The sequence below is a fragment of the Monodon monoceros genome, unplaced genomic scaffold (genome assembly GCF_005190385.1).
Source record: "Monodon monoceros isolate NGI ecotype Baffin Bay Population unplaced genomic scaffold, NGI_Narwhal_1 Super_Scaffold_18, whole genome shotgun sequence".
NCBI lineage: Eukaryota > Metazoa > Chordata > Mammalia > Artiodactyla > Monodontidae > Monodon > Monodon monoceros.
Genome location: NW_021703774.1, coordinates 170,997,266 through 171,008,688, shown reverse-complemented (window position 1 = coordinate 171,008,688; position 11,423 = coordinate 170,997,266). Strand labels below are relative to the sequence as shown.

General features: G+C 52.7%; 1 protein-coding gene across 1 annotated transcript in view; it reads right to left on the bottom strand.

The window, feature by feature from the left end:
- LRRC38 (leucine rich repeat containing 38) overlaps positions 1 to 11,113 on the bottom strand; it is a 45,090-nt gene extending 33,977 nt beyond the window's left edge. The window contains exons 1-3 of the mRNA XM_029227047.1: positions 10,999 to 11,113; positions 10,728 to 10,889; positions 2,941 to 3,001 (exon numbers count right to left, since the gene is read on the bottom strand). Coding sequence (XP_029082880.1) covers positions 2,941 to 3,001; positions 10,728 to 10,889; positions 10,999 to 11,113 — 338 coding nt within the window. The remainder of the gene's footprint in view (positions 1 to 2,940; positions 3,002 to 10,727; positions 10,890 to 10,998) is intronic.
- Between the last annotated feature and the right edge of the window lie 310 nt (positions 11,114 to 11,423).

Here is an 11,423-nt window from a genome sequence, read left to right as displayed (position 1 = left end):
GCGCGAGCGGCGGCGACGCGGACGCGGCTCTGGGGCCGAGCCCTGGCGCGGGGCGGCGCGCGGGGTCCCGGCGGCCAGGCGCTGGGAGCCGGAGGGCTGCCGGGGCGGGGAGGGCTTGCGCCCGGGCGCGCGGGGCGATGGAGCGCAGCGCGGACCGACCAGGGGAGCCCGGGAGGCTCGGGCGGAGGGGGCAGCTCCGGGGAGGGAGGGCCGAGGGACTCGCGAAGGATTTACCCGAACAGGAAATTAACCCGCTGGAAAATCCCGGGAGAGAGGCGGGAGCGGCAGGGGTGGCGGAGTGGCCGTCCCAAACGCGGCCCCGCCCGGGCAGCTTATTTCCGACACCGGGCAATAAGACCTGTCTCGCGGACTTGGCGCGGAACACTCGACGACCAAGTTCAGTGACCAAGCGCCCCCAGCCCCAGTGCATTTCAGAGGGCGTGTCACGGTCGTGCGCCCCGCAACCCCGCGCCCGCCTGGTGCCAAAGCGCGCTCCCCGCGCGCCACCCCTTGCAAAAGGGAGCGCGACCTGGGTCCCTCTGGCTCTGCGCCAGGGCATTCCCGGCGGGCTCTCGCGGGCCGCGCCAGGGGCTGTTGATCCGGGGTTGGGCGGGGCTCCAGAGGGCTCCAGGGAGCTCCAGGGTGGCTGGTCCTCCTTCCACCTTTCCTCCACCGGCACTTAACCCATCTCAGTGAGACAGGCGGGGTCAACCAGTGGGCGCTGCCAGGGCCCCCGCTGTGGCCCGAAGGAAAGCCAGGGGCCAGTCAGCAGTTTCCACGCTGGCCCTGAGTTTGTCGGGGAACTGGCAGCCGCCCGGGCGCGGATCTGCTGCTGATCTAACCAAGGCCCAGCCGAGAGGCTCCCTCAGAGGCCTCAGAGGCCAGGGTTCCCAGCTGTGTGGCCTCAGTTCCAGTGCTTCCACACTCTGGACCCCGTGTGCCCCATCTGTAAGATGCGAAAAGGTAATATGCATGACACCAGCTTTGGGGGAGGAACACAGAGTCAAGAAACAGTTTAAAAATGATCTTTTCGGGCTTCCCTGGTGGCGCAGTGGTTGAGAGTCCACCTGCCGATGCGGGGGACGCGGGTTCGTGCCCTGGTCCGGGAATATCCCGCGTGCCGCGGAGTGCCTGGGCCTGTGGCCCTTGGCCGTTGGGAGTGCGCGTCCGGAGCCCGTGCTCTGCAGCGGAAGAGGCCACAACAGTGAGAGGCCCGCGTACCGCAAAAAAAAAAATAATAAAAAATAAATTAAAATGATCTTTTCCCTCTTAATTTCTACTCCATCCTCAACCAGCCCCCAGCTTCGGTCCCCAAGGAAGGTGGTCAGGGCAGTGCCAAGGCTGGAAGGACAGCAAGGAATGGTATGTGTAGCCTCAGACCGTTCACCAGCCCCCAAGTCAAACTCCTTTCCATTCCCAACCCCATTTAGAAACTTTTCTAAGGAGAAGTCCCCACAGAGCCACCAAGAGATTGTCCTGCTGTTGGCTATTTTGGTCCAAGTGTCCTGGAATTGATAAGCTCCCCCTGGACCAAAATAACCCAGGAGCAGCTGTTGGGCAGCAGGCCCCCAGAGCCCGTGCCCTTGCCCCTGGCCCCATGCAGATTGATGGAGCCTTGAATTCTGAAGCCACAAAGCTAAGCCCTGGCCTTTTTCCAAAGGTACACGCAGCTTGACGCCTTCTGATGGATCAAAAACCTGAGCCTCTGGAACACAGCCAAGGGCTCAACAGAGCCCTGGGTGAGGAGGGGTACAGAGCCCTGAGGGAAGCTCTGAGGCACTTGGGGTCCTGCTTACACCCCAGGCCTCCACACCAGACCTCCTGAGTCTCCTGCCTGTGTCCCCACTCTCCCAGGGTCCCCAGTTTGTCTTTGTCATCCCCAGCTGCAAGGGCTCAGCCCCCATTCTGGTCTCATCCCTTTGATGAGGCGGGTCTGGGGGAAACGTCTGAATCGTCCCAGAGTGGGTGAACACCCCAGGCTGCATAAATAATGCATTATTGCCGTGTCAAGGCAAAGGCAGGTGGCAGAACAAACGGGTCCCCCCATTACAACTCTCCAGGAACACCCTGGAACGATCTGTTACACCCTCCACCCCTCCAGCCTCAGGCTTGGCTCTGGTCCCTCACTCTAGTACTGAGGGGAACCTATTCCTTACCCGTCTGAGCCCCTAGCATCGTTGCTCGGGGCATCTGCGTTTGGCTGGGCTGCCATCCTACACACGTGCCCACCTGGGCCTGTGTGTCTGAGAGCACCATACCTCCCTGCCAAGTGGTCCGGTAGGCTGGAGCCCTGGCTGGAGTGTCAGGCCCCTGGACCTGGTCCTGGCCCTACCCTTAGCCACAGAACCTTTCACAGGCCACTCGACCTCTCTAGGGAAATACTTCCCAGTCGGGGATCCTTGGGCCCCCTGAGGATCAACTCTTTTCAGAATTTCAAAAACTCTGGTGAAAATTGGGCCTTTTCCTGTAAGGAGGTCACCCAGAGCTAATGCCGCAGTTCTTGGCAACGAACTCAGTGATAGCCCTAGTTCTTCTGTGTTGAGCAGAATACTGGTGACTTTGATTAATGGAAACAGATGAATTTCTACCTAATAAGTTCAGAGCATTTAGCAAGGGCCTGCAAAACAGGGGGTTGCACGGTTGTAAAAGAATCAAAGGGGTCCCTGGTAATGAAAATGTTGAGAAATGACACTCTCGGCCTTGATTGCCTCATCCTGAAACTAGAGAGAAAATACCTTCCCTCTCCCCTTCCACAGCCACTGTGAAGGCCACGTGGGGAAATATTGGTTTGGAACGTGAGCTGAAAAGTGTTTGGAGAGACACTGCATATACAAGTGGCCGTAAGTCTTGCTGTGGCAGGAACGCCTTGCTTCTTGCTTTGTGTCCCCCAAAGTGCTTTGAATCCAAATCGAAAGGCTTTTTTCGTGAATAGCAGAAGGAGCAGATATGGCTGGGGCTCGTGGGGAGCAGAGAGGCCCGCCATATTCCAAGACTCCCGTGCCTTGGGAAAATGCAAGCTTTGCCACCTCTGATTTTCCCCCAGCAAGGAAAACGTAGCTGTGACCTCAGCAAGGTCACACCGTGAGTCAGTGGTAGCTGCTGGAAATAGAACGCAGGCATCCTGACTCCCCTGCCACCCCACTCACCCTGCTGCCTCCCTGGGAAGGGGGCCTCCTACAGATTGAGGAAAAACACTGCAGGTGATATGGAGAGACACCTTCAGAGACTCAGTTTATCGGCTCCATTTCTGTATTTATTCCCAGAGTCAACACACTTCGTGATGCCTGATCAAGAGGTTCAAAACAGGGGTGGGACAAATACCGGAGGTATCCTGATGTTTTCAAAACCTTCCCCAAATCACCAAGCAGAATCCCTCACCCCTCTTCTATGCTCCCCGAGCTACAGAGCACTTCCTATCTTATCTTGTAAGTGGCCCCTGTCTGACTCCCCCTGAGGTTGGGCCTTGGGGAGCTACGTGGTTGGGGTCCGCAGGAAATCCCCCACGTGGTGGCTGGTCCCTAAGCAAAAGCAAACCGGGCGTGAGGGCTTCCCCTTTGGTTGCCTCTAAATGAGCCCAAATCCTAGGCCCTAAATTGTAAACAAGATGATGCCAGTATGGTATGTGCAGGAGTCTGAATTTAGGTGCAGAGGCTAGGTTTGAAGGATAAGACTGTGGATGGTGTTTGGTGATGTCATTTGGGTTACTGGCCTGTGTCACCTGTGATGAGTGCCTGGCTGACCTGGCACCCCGTGGGCCCCAGGAAGGGAGACGTGCTCTGGCCCTTTGCCTGGGGGCAGGCTGACTCAGTGGAACCAGCTCTCTGCTCCGAGGACGACACTGCTCTGTATCTGTCCCCCCCACTAACTGGCAAACCCCAAGCTCCAATTTGTTCCCACCCACTGCCCTTCTCCACCACCACCACCAGGGGGCACCATCCGCCGTTTGTACTGGTGAGAGCTGAACCCTTCCTCTCTCAAGGCAGCAGCTCTGTCTCCGCCCATAAAACTTGCTTTTGTTTTGCTCTCCTCTGGCAAGGCTGGATCCACTTTTTAGAAGAAAAGCTCCTGCCCCTGTTTCACCCCTGGTACTAGGAAACGAATCCTTAACCAGCCTCAATGGAGGCAGGGTGGTAGTCGTGCTTAAGAACATGGGTTTGGAGTCAGACAGACCTGGGACAAACCTGGTTCTCTTGTTCCTTGGCTCTGTCACCTTGAGAAAGTTGCTTAATTTCTCTAAGCCTCAGTTTTCCCATCAATGAAATGGGATAATACTAGTGCCAATTTCACTGGGTTGTTATGAGGATTAAATGAGATCTATCAAGTGCTTAGCAGTGAGTCTTGACATCATAATTATTTATTTCTTTGTTTTTTCACATATAGCAGGTAAATATTTAATGGAAGTGGTATTCTTTAGGTAAATAAAGTGTTTATCTGGAATGTATTTTCTAGGGATGGCCTACATTCTAGAATTGGGTTTAGTAACTCTCTCTGCCCTGAACCTTATTCCAAATGTAGCATTTCTCAGACACACACACACACACATCCCCACCCCTTTAGCCCCCTCCAGCTCTGGCTGACTTTGTGAGCACAGTTATAGGTGAGCAGCTTCCAGCATCCTGGCTTGGTTGGCCTGAGCGTGGGCAGACCAATGAGACCAAGGACATGGGGTCAGTCCCTCAGCCTGGCACAAGGAGACATCTGTTCTCTGCTCACAGCCGGTGCTCCTAATGCTGGCCAGCCAGCCAGCAAATGAGTGACCTTGGGTAAGGAGGATACGGATACTGCCACCCTGTCTCTCCCAGGAGAAAAACACAGAGCACACGTCCCAACAGTCAAGGGCACCACCATCCCACAGGCAGGAGGCACATGATCTCCAGCGAGTTCGGGACTCATCCCCGCTTGCTCTTCCCTCACACCCACCTCCTGTCCACTAGCAAAGCCCTTTGGTGCTATGTCTTTGCCTCCACTGGGATCTCCTTAGTCCAAACTGGCATCGTCCTTTACAGAAGTCTCACTGGCCTTCCTGCTTCCAGCCTTGTTCCCAACAAGGGAACACTCATGCTCCCCACTCATGCTCCCAACACTCAAGAAAGCCAAAGTGAGCCTTTGAAAATATGTTACCTCCCAGTTCGGACACCCCCAGTGGCTTCCTGTGAGTGGTAGGCAGACTTCTAAGATGACCCCCAATGATCCCCACCTCTTGGTACTTCCTGAGTGAGGGCAGGACCCATAACTTGCTTCTAACATATTTGGCGAAGGTGGCAGATGCCATTTCTATGATTAGGTTACAAGAGACGGTGACTTCCATCTTGCTATCAGACTCACTCTGCTGCCTCTTTGGTTTGTGTGCTTTGATGAAGCAAGCCGCCGTGTTGGAGTGGCCTGCATGGTGAGGAACTGAAGGTGGCCTCAGATCTACAGCCCATGAGAAACTGTGTCCTGCCAACAACCACGTAAGACCAGCAAACATTTTGGTTGCAACCTGTGAGAGACCCTAAGCAGAGGACCCAGCAAAGGCCTGTCAGACCCCTGGCCCACAGAAACTGTGAGATTGAAAATGTGTTTTGCTTAAGCTGCTAAATTTCTGGGGAATTTGTTACGTAGCAACAGCTAGCTAATACACCTCGGCACTTGGAATAAAATCATCCCACCAGACCCTGCATTCTCTGGCCCCACGTGCTTCTCCCACCCCGTTTTGGACCCCTCTCCCCTTGGCTCACCACCCTCCAGCCACTCTGGTCTTTTCATACATCTAATTCATCACGTTTGTGCCAACCCCAGGACCTTTGCCTGTGCTGTGCCCTCCGGCTGGAATACTTCCCGCCCCCACCTCCCCCAGTTTTTGGCATGGTTGGTGCCATTTGGTCATTTGGGTCTTCTCAGCCCAAATGTCACCTCCTCTGACTGGCCTCTACTGACCTCCCTCTCCCCCCCATCACTTCTGTGCTACCGCCTTGTTTTATTTTCTTCAGAACATTTGTTACCACCTGATATTATCTAGCTTGCTTGTTAGTTTACTTACTTGCTTTACCTCCTGGCACTAAAATAGAACTTCTATAAGAACCATTACATTGTCCCAGTTGCTAGAATCACCCCAAAAATGTAATAGGCATTTGAAAAATGTTTAATTAATCAATTGCAGCCTACAAATGATGCTTCTCAACTAGGCCACCAGTTTCTCAACAGCTTCCAGTGGTATCTCACCTGGAGATGCCTATCTACGTCCTAGGGGGAGCAAGGACCTTCATCCCTCCAAAGGTGGTCTTGGCTCTGGGCCCGTGGAGGGGGAGGGATTCATGTGTGGAGCACAAAGTGTGCCAGCTGTACCCTTGAAGTAGCTTGGGTGTTTGGGGCTCCCCCCAACACATTTCTAGCTTCTCTCTACTCCATCAAAGCCCACAGCAACCCATAAATCGCTTTAACACATCCACCTTCAAGCCTTCACACGCACTCTCTTTCCAGCTTGCCTCTCACTATGTTCCAAGTTTGGCTCAAGGAAACTTGGCCTCCTCCAGGGAGCCTTCCAGAGTTGCTCTGAACAAATTCCTGGTCCCCTTATTATCCATCCCAGGAGAATAGATGCTATGGTAGGTATGGGGGTACAAGGATGCAGCAAGCACAGCCCCATGCTCAAGGAGTGCCTGGCTTAGGAGGCAGCCATAGGAAGAGGTAATCGCAATTTGGTTAGAGCTCAGGACTTACCCGTCAGCCAGAAAACTCCAATTCACGCTGCTTTATTAAGCACACTGAAATAGGGGCAGTAAATTTGGCTAGAGTCAGAGCTAAAAGCATCAGCCCTTGGGCCAGTCAGCCTGCATTTAAATCCTACTTCCATCACTTCTAGACTGCATCTCTTCTGCAAGTAATCTCTCAAAGCCTCAGTTGCTTCATCTGTAAAATAGACACTCATAGTATCCACCTCTTAGGGTTACTGTAAGGATTAAATGAGATAGTGTACAAATTAGCATGTAGCACAACATCCAAGTGGGTGCTCAAAAGTAGCAGCATCCTGGTGCTGTCATCCGTTCGGCTGCCTCCTGCAACAAACATCTTTTGCCTGCTTAATATCCACAAGAAAGGCATTGACCTGGGTTCTGGGGAGCTAAAGATAGAATAGAAAGTCTCATTGTCAGCTGACTCACAATCTCTCTGAAGAGATGGGACACACAGCAGCAGCAGAGGGCAGACAATTCAAGGACTCACTGTGTACGATGACTGCCAACAAGCCTTATGAGTTTATAAATGTCACAGGCATTTGGAGGAGTCAGGGATGCCTGGACTGGTGTGACTGGAAAAGGTACATCTTGACACCATTAACCATATTTTCCAAATCCGATTTTGGAGCATGTGGCCATGTGGCTTCATGCTCTGTACCCTGGCATATGCAGTGTTCCCTCCGCCGGTCCACCTGGCAGGCGCCTGCTTGCCCTTCAAGACGCCATGCATTTCTCCAGGTGGCCTTGATCTTCTGAGGTGCAGCCCCCTTCACCTCTCTTGCTCCCCAGGCTTCTATCACTGTCCCTTGCATGTGGTGTGGCATTTATCGATGACATGTTTGTCTCCCCTGCTGGATGGTTAGTGAGCTCTGGTGTAAGAAAAAAGGTCCTTAGGAACAAGGACAGCAGGAAAAGGTCCTTGTGAGCAAAGATCGTGTCTTTTCCATCTTTTAATCTTGGAACCCAGCACAGAACCCTGCCCAGGACAGATGCTCAATGTCTTTGCTAGATGAACAAATGAGTACATGCCTGTATGAATGAATGACTCTGCCGTGTGGAATGATAAGCGGGCGAAGACTGTTTGAAGTCTGAATTGCTTTGGAAAGCTCAAGAGGTATGAGTCTCTGGAATTATACTACAGAACCGTTCATTCAGCCCCACAAATACTAAATACTGTTCTGTGGCCCCGTGGCAGCTGCTCCTTGCAGATCCTCCCCCTTCCCCAGTAACAATGATGGTGATCCCAAGCCCTCTCATTAACCATTCACAGGACCGCAAAGCCCCTTTACACCCATAATCCCAGTTGATCCTCAAAGCAATTGTCAGGTACACAGGCCATGCGTCATTGTGTCCATTTTACAGAAACCGAGCCTCAGATGGCTCACTGATTACTCAGCTTGCACGGCTGGGGAACTCCAAGGATATTTGACATTCCCGCTCCGGGAACACGTTTCCTGTGCTCCTCTTGCAGCTCTTGTGGTCTAAAGGGAGCTGTTTAATAACAACGGGTGGTGGTAGGGTGGCTGCTGATCGCATGGACCGCTGACTGATCGGATATAGGGCCTCAGAGCCTGGAACTTTAAAGTTTAGTTTGGACCAGCCACATATATCTGATTGCAGAGCAGTATTTCAGCTGCCCTCATTAGCCACCTCTGCCCTCCATCCCACAGACGGGCACACAGCCCCACAGGCATACATCCACCTGCGCACGCCTCCCTCCTTCCAGCCAGGTGTGTCTTCCTGAGAGTGCACATGAGGAACAGAACGTGATATAACCCGAACAGAGTATAAAGACACCAGCATTCTTGCTAGTCAATGCAGAGGCACAAAGCAGGCTACTTTTATGTGGATTTGCATGTAATTTGCATACATACCTGCATGCCTTTCCCAAAGCCATCACACGGAGGTCATGAAATGAACAACTAATGGGTAAATCCACTTCATCTATGCCAGCCAATGGCAGATATGGACACATCTACTATCCAAGCTGCCATGGCTTCTTTATCCCTGAAGTTTCTTCCAATTTAACATGAAGTTGTTTTCAGAATTACTGAAGACCTCAAAGGAAAACACAACATTTATGCAGTAATCATGCTAACAACATCTAACACATACTGAGTGCTTACTGTGTCTTAAGCATGGCTCTATGAGCTCTAAATATATTAATCTCAGTAATCAAAAAGGTCCAATAACTATCCCCATTTTACAGGTGAGGAGACTGAGTTCCATGGGGTTAAGGTCAAATGTCTTGTTAGTGACTCAAACACGGGCAGTCTGGCTCAGTTCGTTTCTGTAGCAAATATTAGTTTGAGCACCTCCTATGAGCCAGGTATTGTTCTAGGCACTGGGAACGCTGCAGTGAACAAAGAAGACAAAGCCCAGCTGTTAGAAAGCATCAGGATATGTTAGTTAGGGTGAGGTTGGATGGCTGAACAAAGAGACTCCAACGTTCATTAAATTAAAGAACAAAGAGGGGATTCCCTGGCGGTCCAGTGGTCGGGACTCAGTGCTTTCACTGCTGGGGCCTGGGTTCAATTCCTAGCCGGGAAACTAAGATCCTGCAAGCCAAAAAGTTAAAAAAAGAAAAAAATTAAAGAACAAAAAAGTAAATCTCTCTCAAGCGGTAGTAATTTAAGATGTGTGTCCCAGGCTGGTGGGCAGCCCTGCTCCACCTGGTCACTGGGGAGAACGCAGGTTCCTTCCAAGTCCTTGCTCTGCCAAGCACCTACGATGCTGTCCTCTCCTGCTTGAGTGGAGCTGGGATGCTGCCACATCTGTGTAGCTGTCAAGGAGGGTGGAAGGGAACATGCAGGGGCCACCCCAGCTAAAGCCCAGCCTGGGGGTGGGGGAGGGGAAGGCAACCATCGCTCCTGTTTCCTCTCTGGGAGTGAAAGCCTAGCCCCTGGCCACATCCAACTTCAAGAGGGGCTAGGGATCAGGGTCTGGCCGGGGACCAAGGAGGAGGAGAGGATGGATCTGGGTGGGCAACCATCCGCCTTTGCCGCGGAACCACACCCACCGAGCAAAGGACTCTACGGGATGATGCCAGAGAGTGACGAGCGCAGTGAAGAAAAGCAAAGCAGGGGGAGGGGCTGGAGGGTCATGAGCTCTTAAGCACTCTCCTTAACAAACACCCACGCTCGCCGTGAGGGTCAGGCTTAGGAGAGTTCCAAGCACTCCCTGAACAAAACAAAGTCAATTCACGTCCAGCTGAGAAACCAGGGGCTCTGGCTAAGCAAGAGGTGATTGGATTTGATCCTCATGCTTTTTACTGAGGTATTTTTATTTATCAGTCATCTTACTCTCTTTTTAAAAGGCCTTTAAGGTACTTAGGGCAGGTACTGTCATCCCCCTTTGACAATGGGGGAGCTTGAGACTTGAGAACGATGAGTTCAGTTAGAAAATAAACTACATTGAACTCCTTTGTGCCAGGGAACTGGGATAAAAAGGCAAATGGGGGGACTTCCCTGGTGGTCCAATGGTAAAGAATCCGCTTTCCAATGCAGGGCACGTGGGTTCGATCCCTGGTCGGGGAACTAAGATCCCACATGCCGCGGGACAACTAAGCCCACGCGCCACAACTAGAGAGAGAAAACCCACACGCCACAACTTAGTTGGGCAAGTTAGGCATTTCACAGATCTTACTGTTTACCACAAAGCAGAAGTCGGTAATCGGGTTTAAAAGTGTGAGTTTACGTAAGGAAAACGGTTAAGCACATAGAAGGAAATGGCCAATATTGACGCTGGTAAGGACAGCAGGAACTTTGGGAAGCAGCCCTCTAGCTGCTCAGTGGAGTTGGAAAGAGCAGAATCTGAGCCAGTGGAAGATGAAGATGGAACAGTGAGGAGGGGCTGGGGGGATTGGGGGCTGGAAGCTCCTGGGTGTCCCTGGAGGTCACTGCATTTCCAGTGACTGCCTACTTCACCTGTACCTATGGCTGACCCCCACTCCCCGGCAGGAGGTAGGGGCAGGAAAGGAAGACAAAGATGCAGGGAGATGCTGGAAGTTACCTGTCAACTGCTTGGCTGATGGCATTTTCCCTCTGCGGCATCTCATCCCGGCCGCCATCACGGTGAGAGCCACAGCCCTGGGGCAGCTGCCCACCACTGCGTCCTGAGTCTTCTGGTCCAGTGGCGCTCTGTGAGTGTGGTTCTGCAGACACACTTGGGCCCCTGCAGACCCAGCCCGCAGCCCAGCTGGTCCCAGTCAGGAGTTGTCTTCTTCCAGCAACACCTGGTTTCTGGGCAGAGCCCATCATTGGTCACTTGGCCATGCACTCACCAGACAAATCTTTACCTAATACCTGCTCTGCAAACCAGGTACTAGGCTCTGCCCTCGGTGGGGTGAACAGGTAGCTTACAAGCTGGTTCAGGGCCACGGAGACTTTGTGCTCCATTTTGGGGTAAAATGCCTGCAGGCCTGCTCTTCCCCATGCCTCCTCTCTCGTGCTAGCCGGACCACTTCCATCATGTGTGGTCCAGGCTGGACCACTTCCATCATGTGTGGTCCAGGCTGGGACGGCCGGGTGGGGACAGTGAGCACGGGGCTAGGTGGACAGATTGTGCAGTCACCCTGCCTGCATTTGAGTCCCAGGCTGTCGATAACTAACTGTGTGATCTTGGCTCATTATTTAAATAGTCTGTGCCTCGTTCTCCTCATTTGTAAAATGGGAATAATAGTACCTCCCTCAGAGGGTTGTGTGAGGA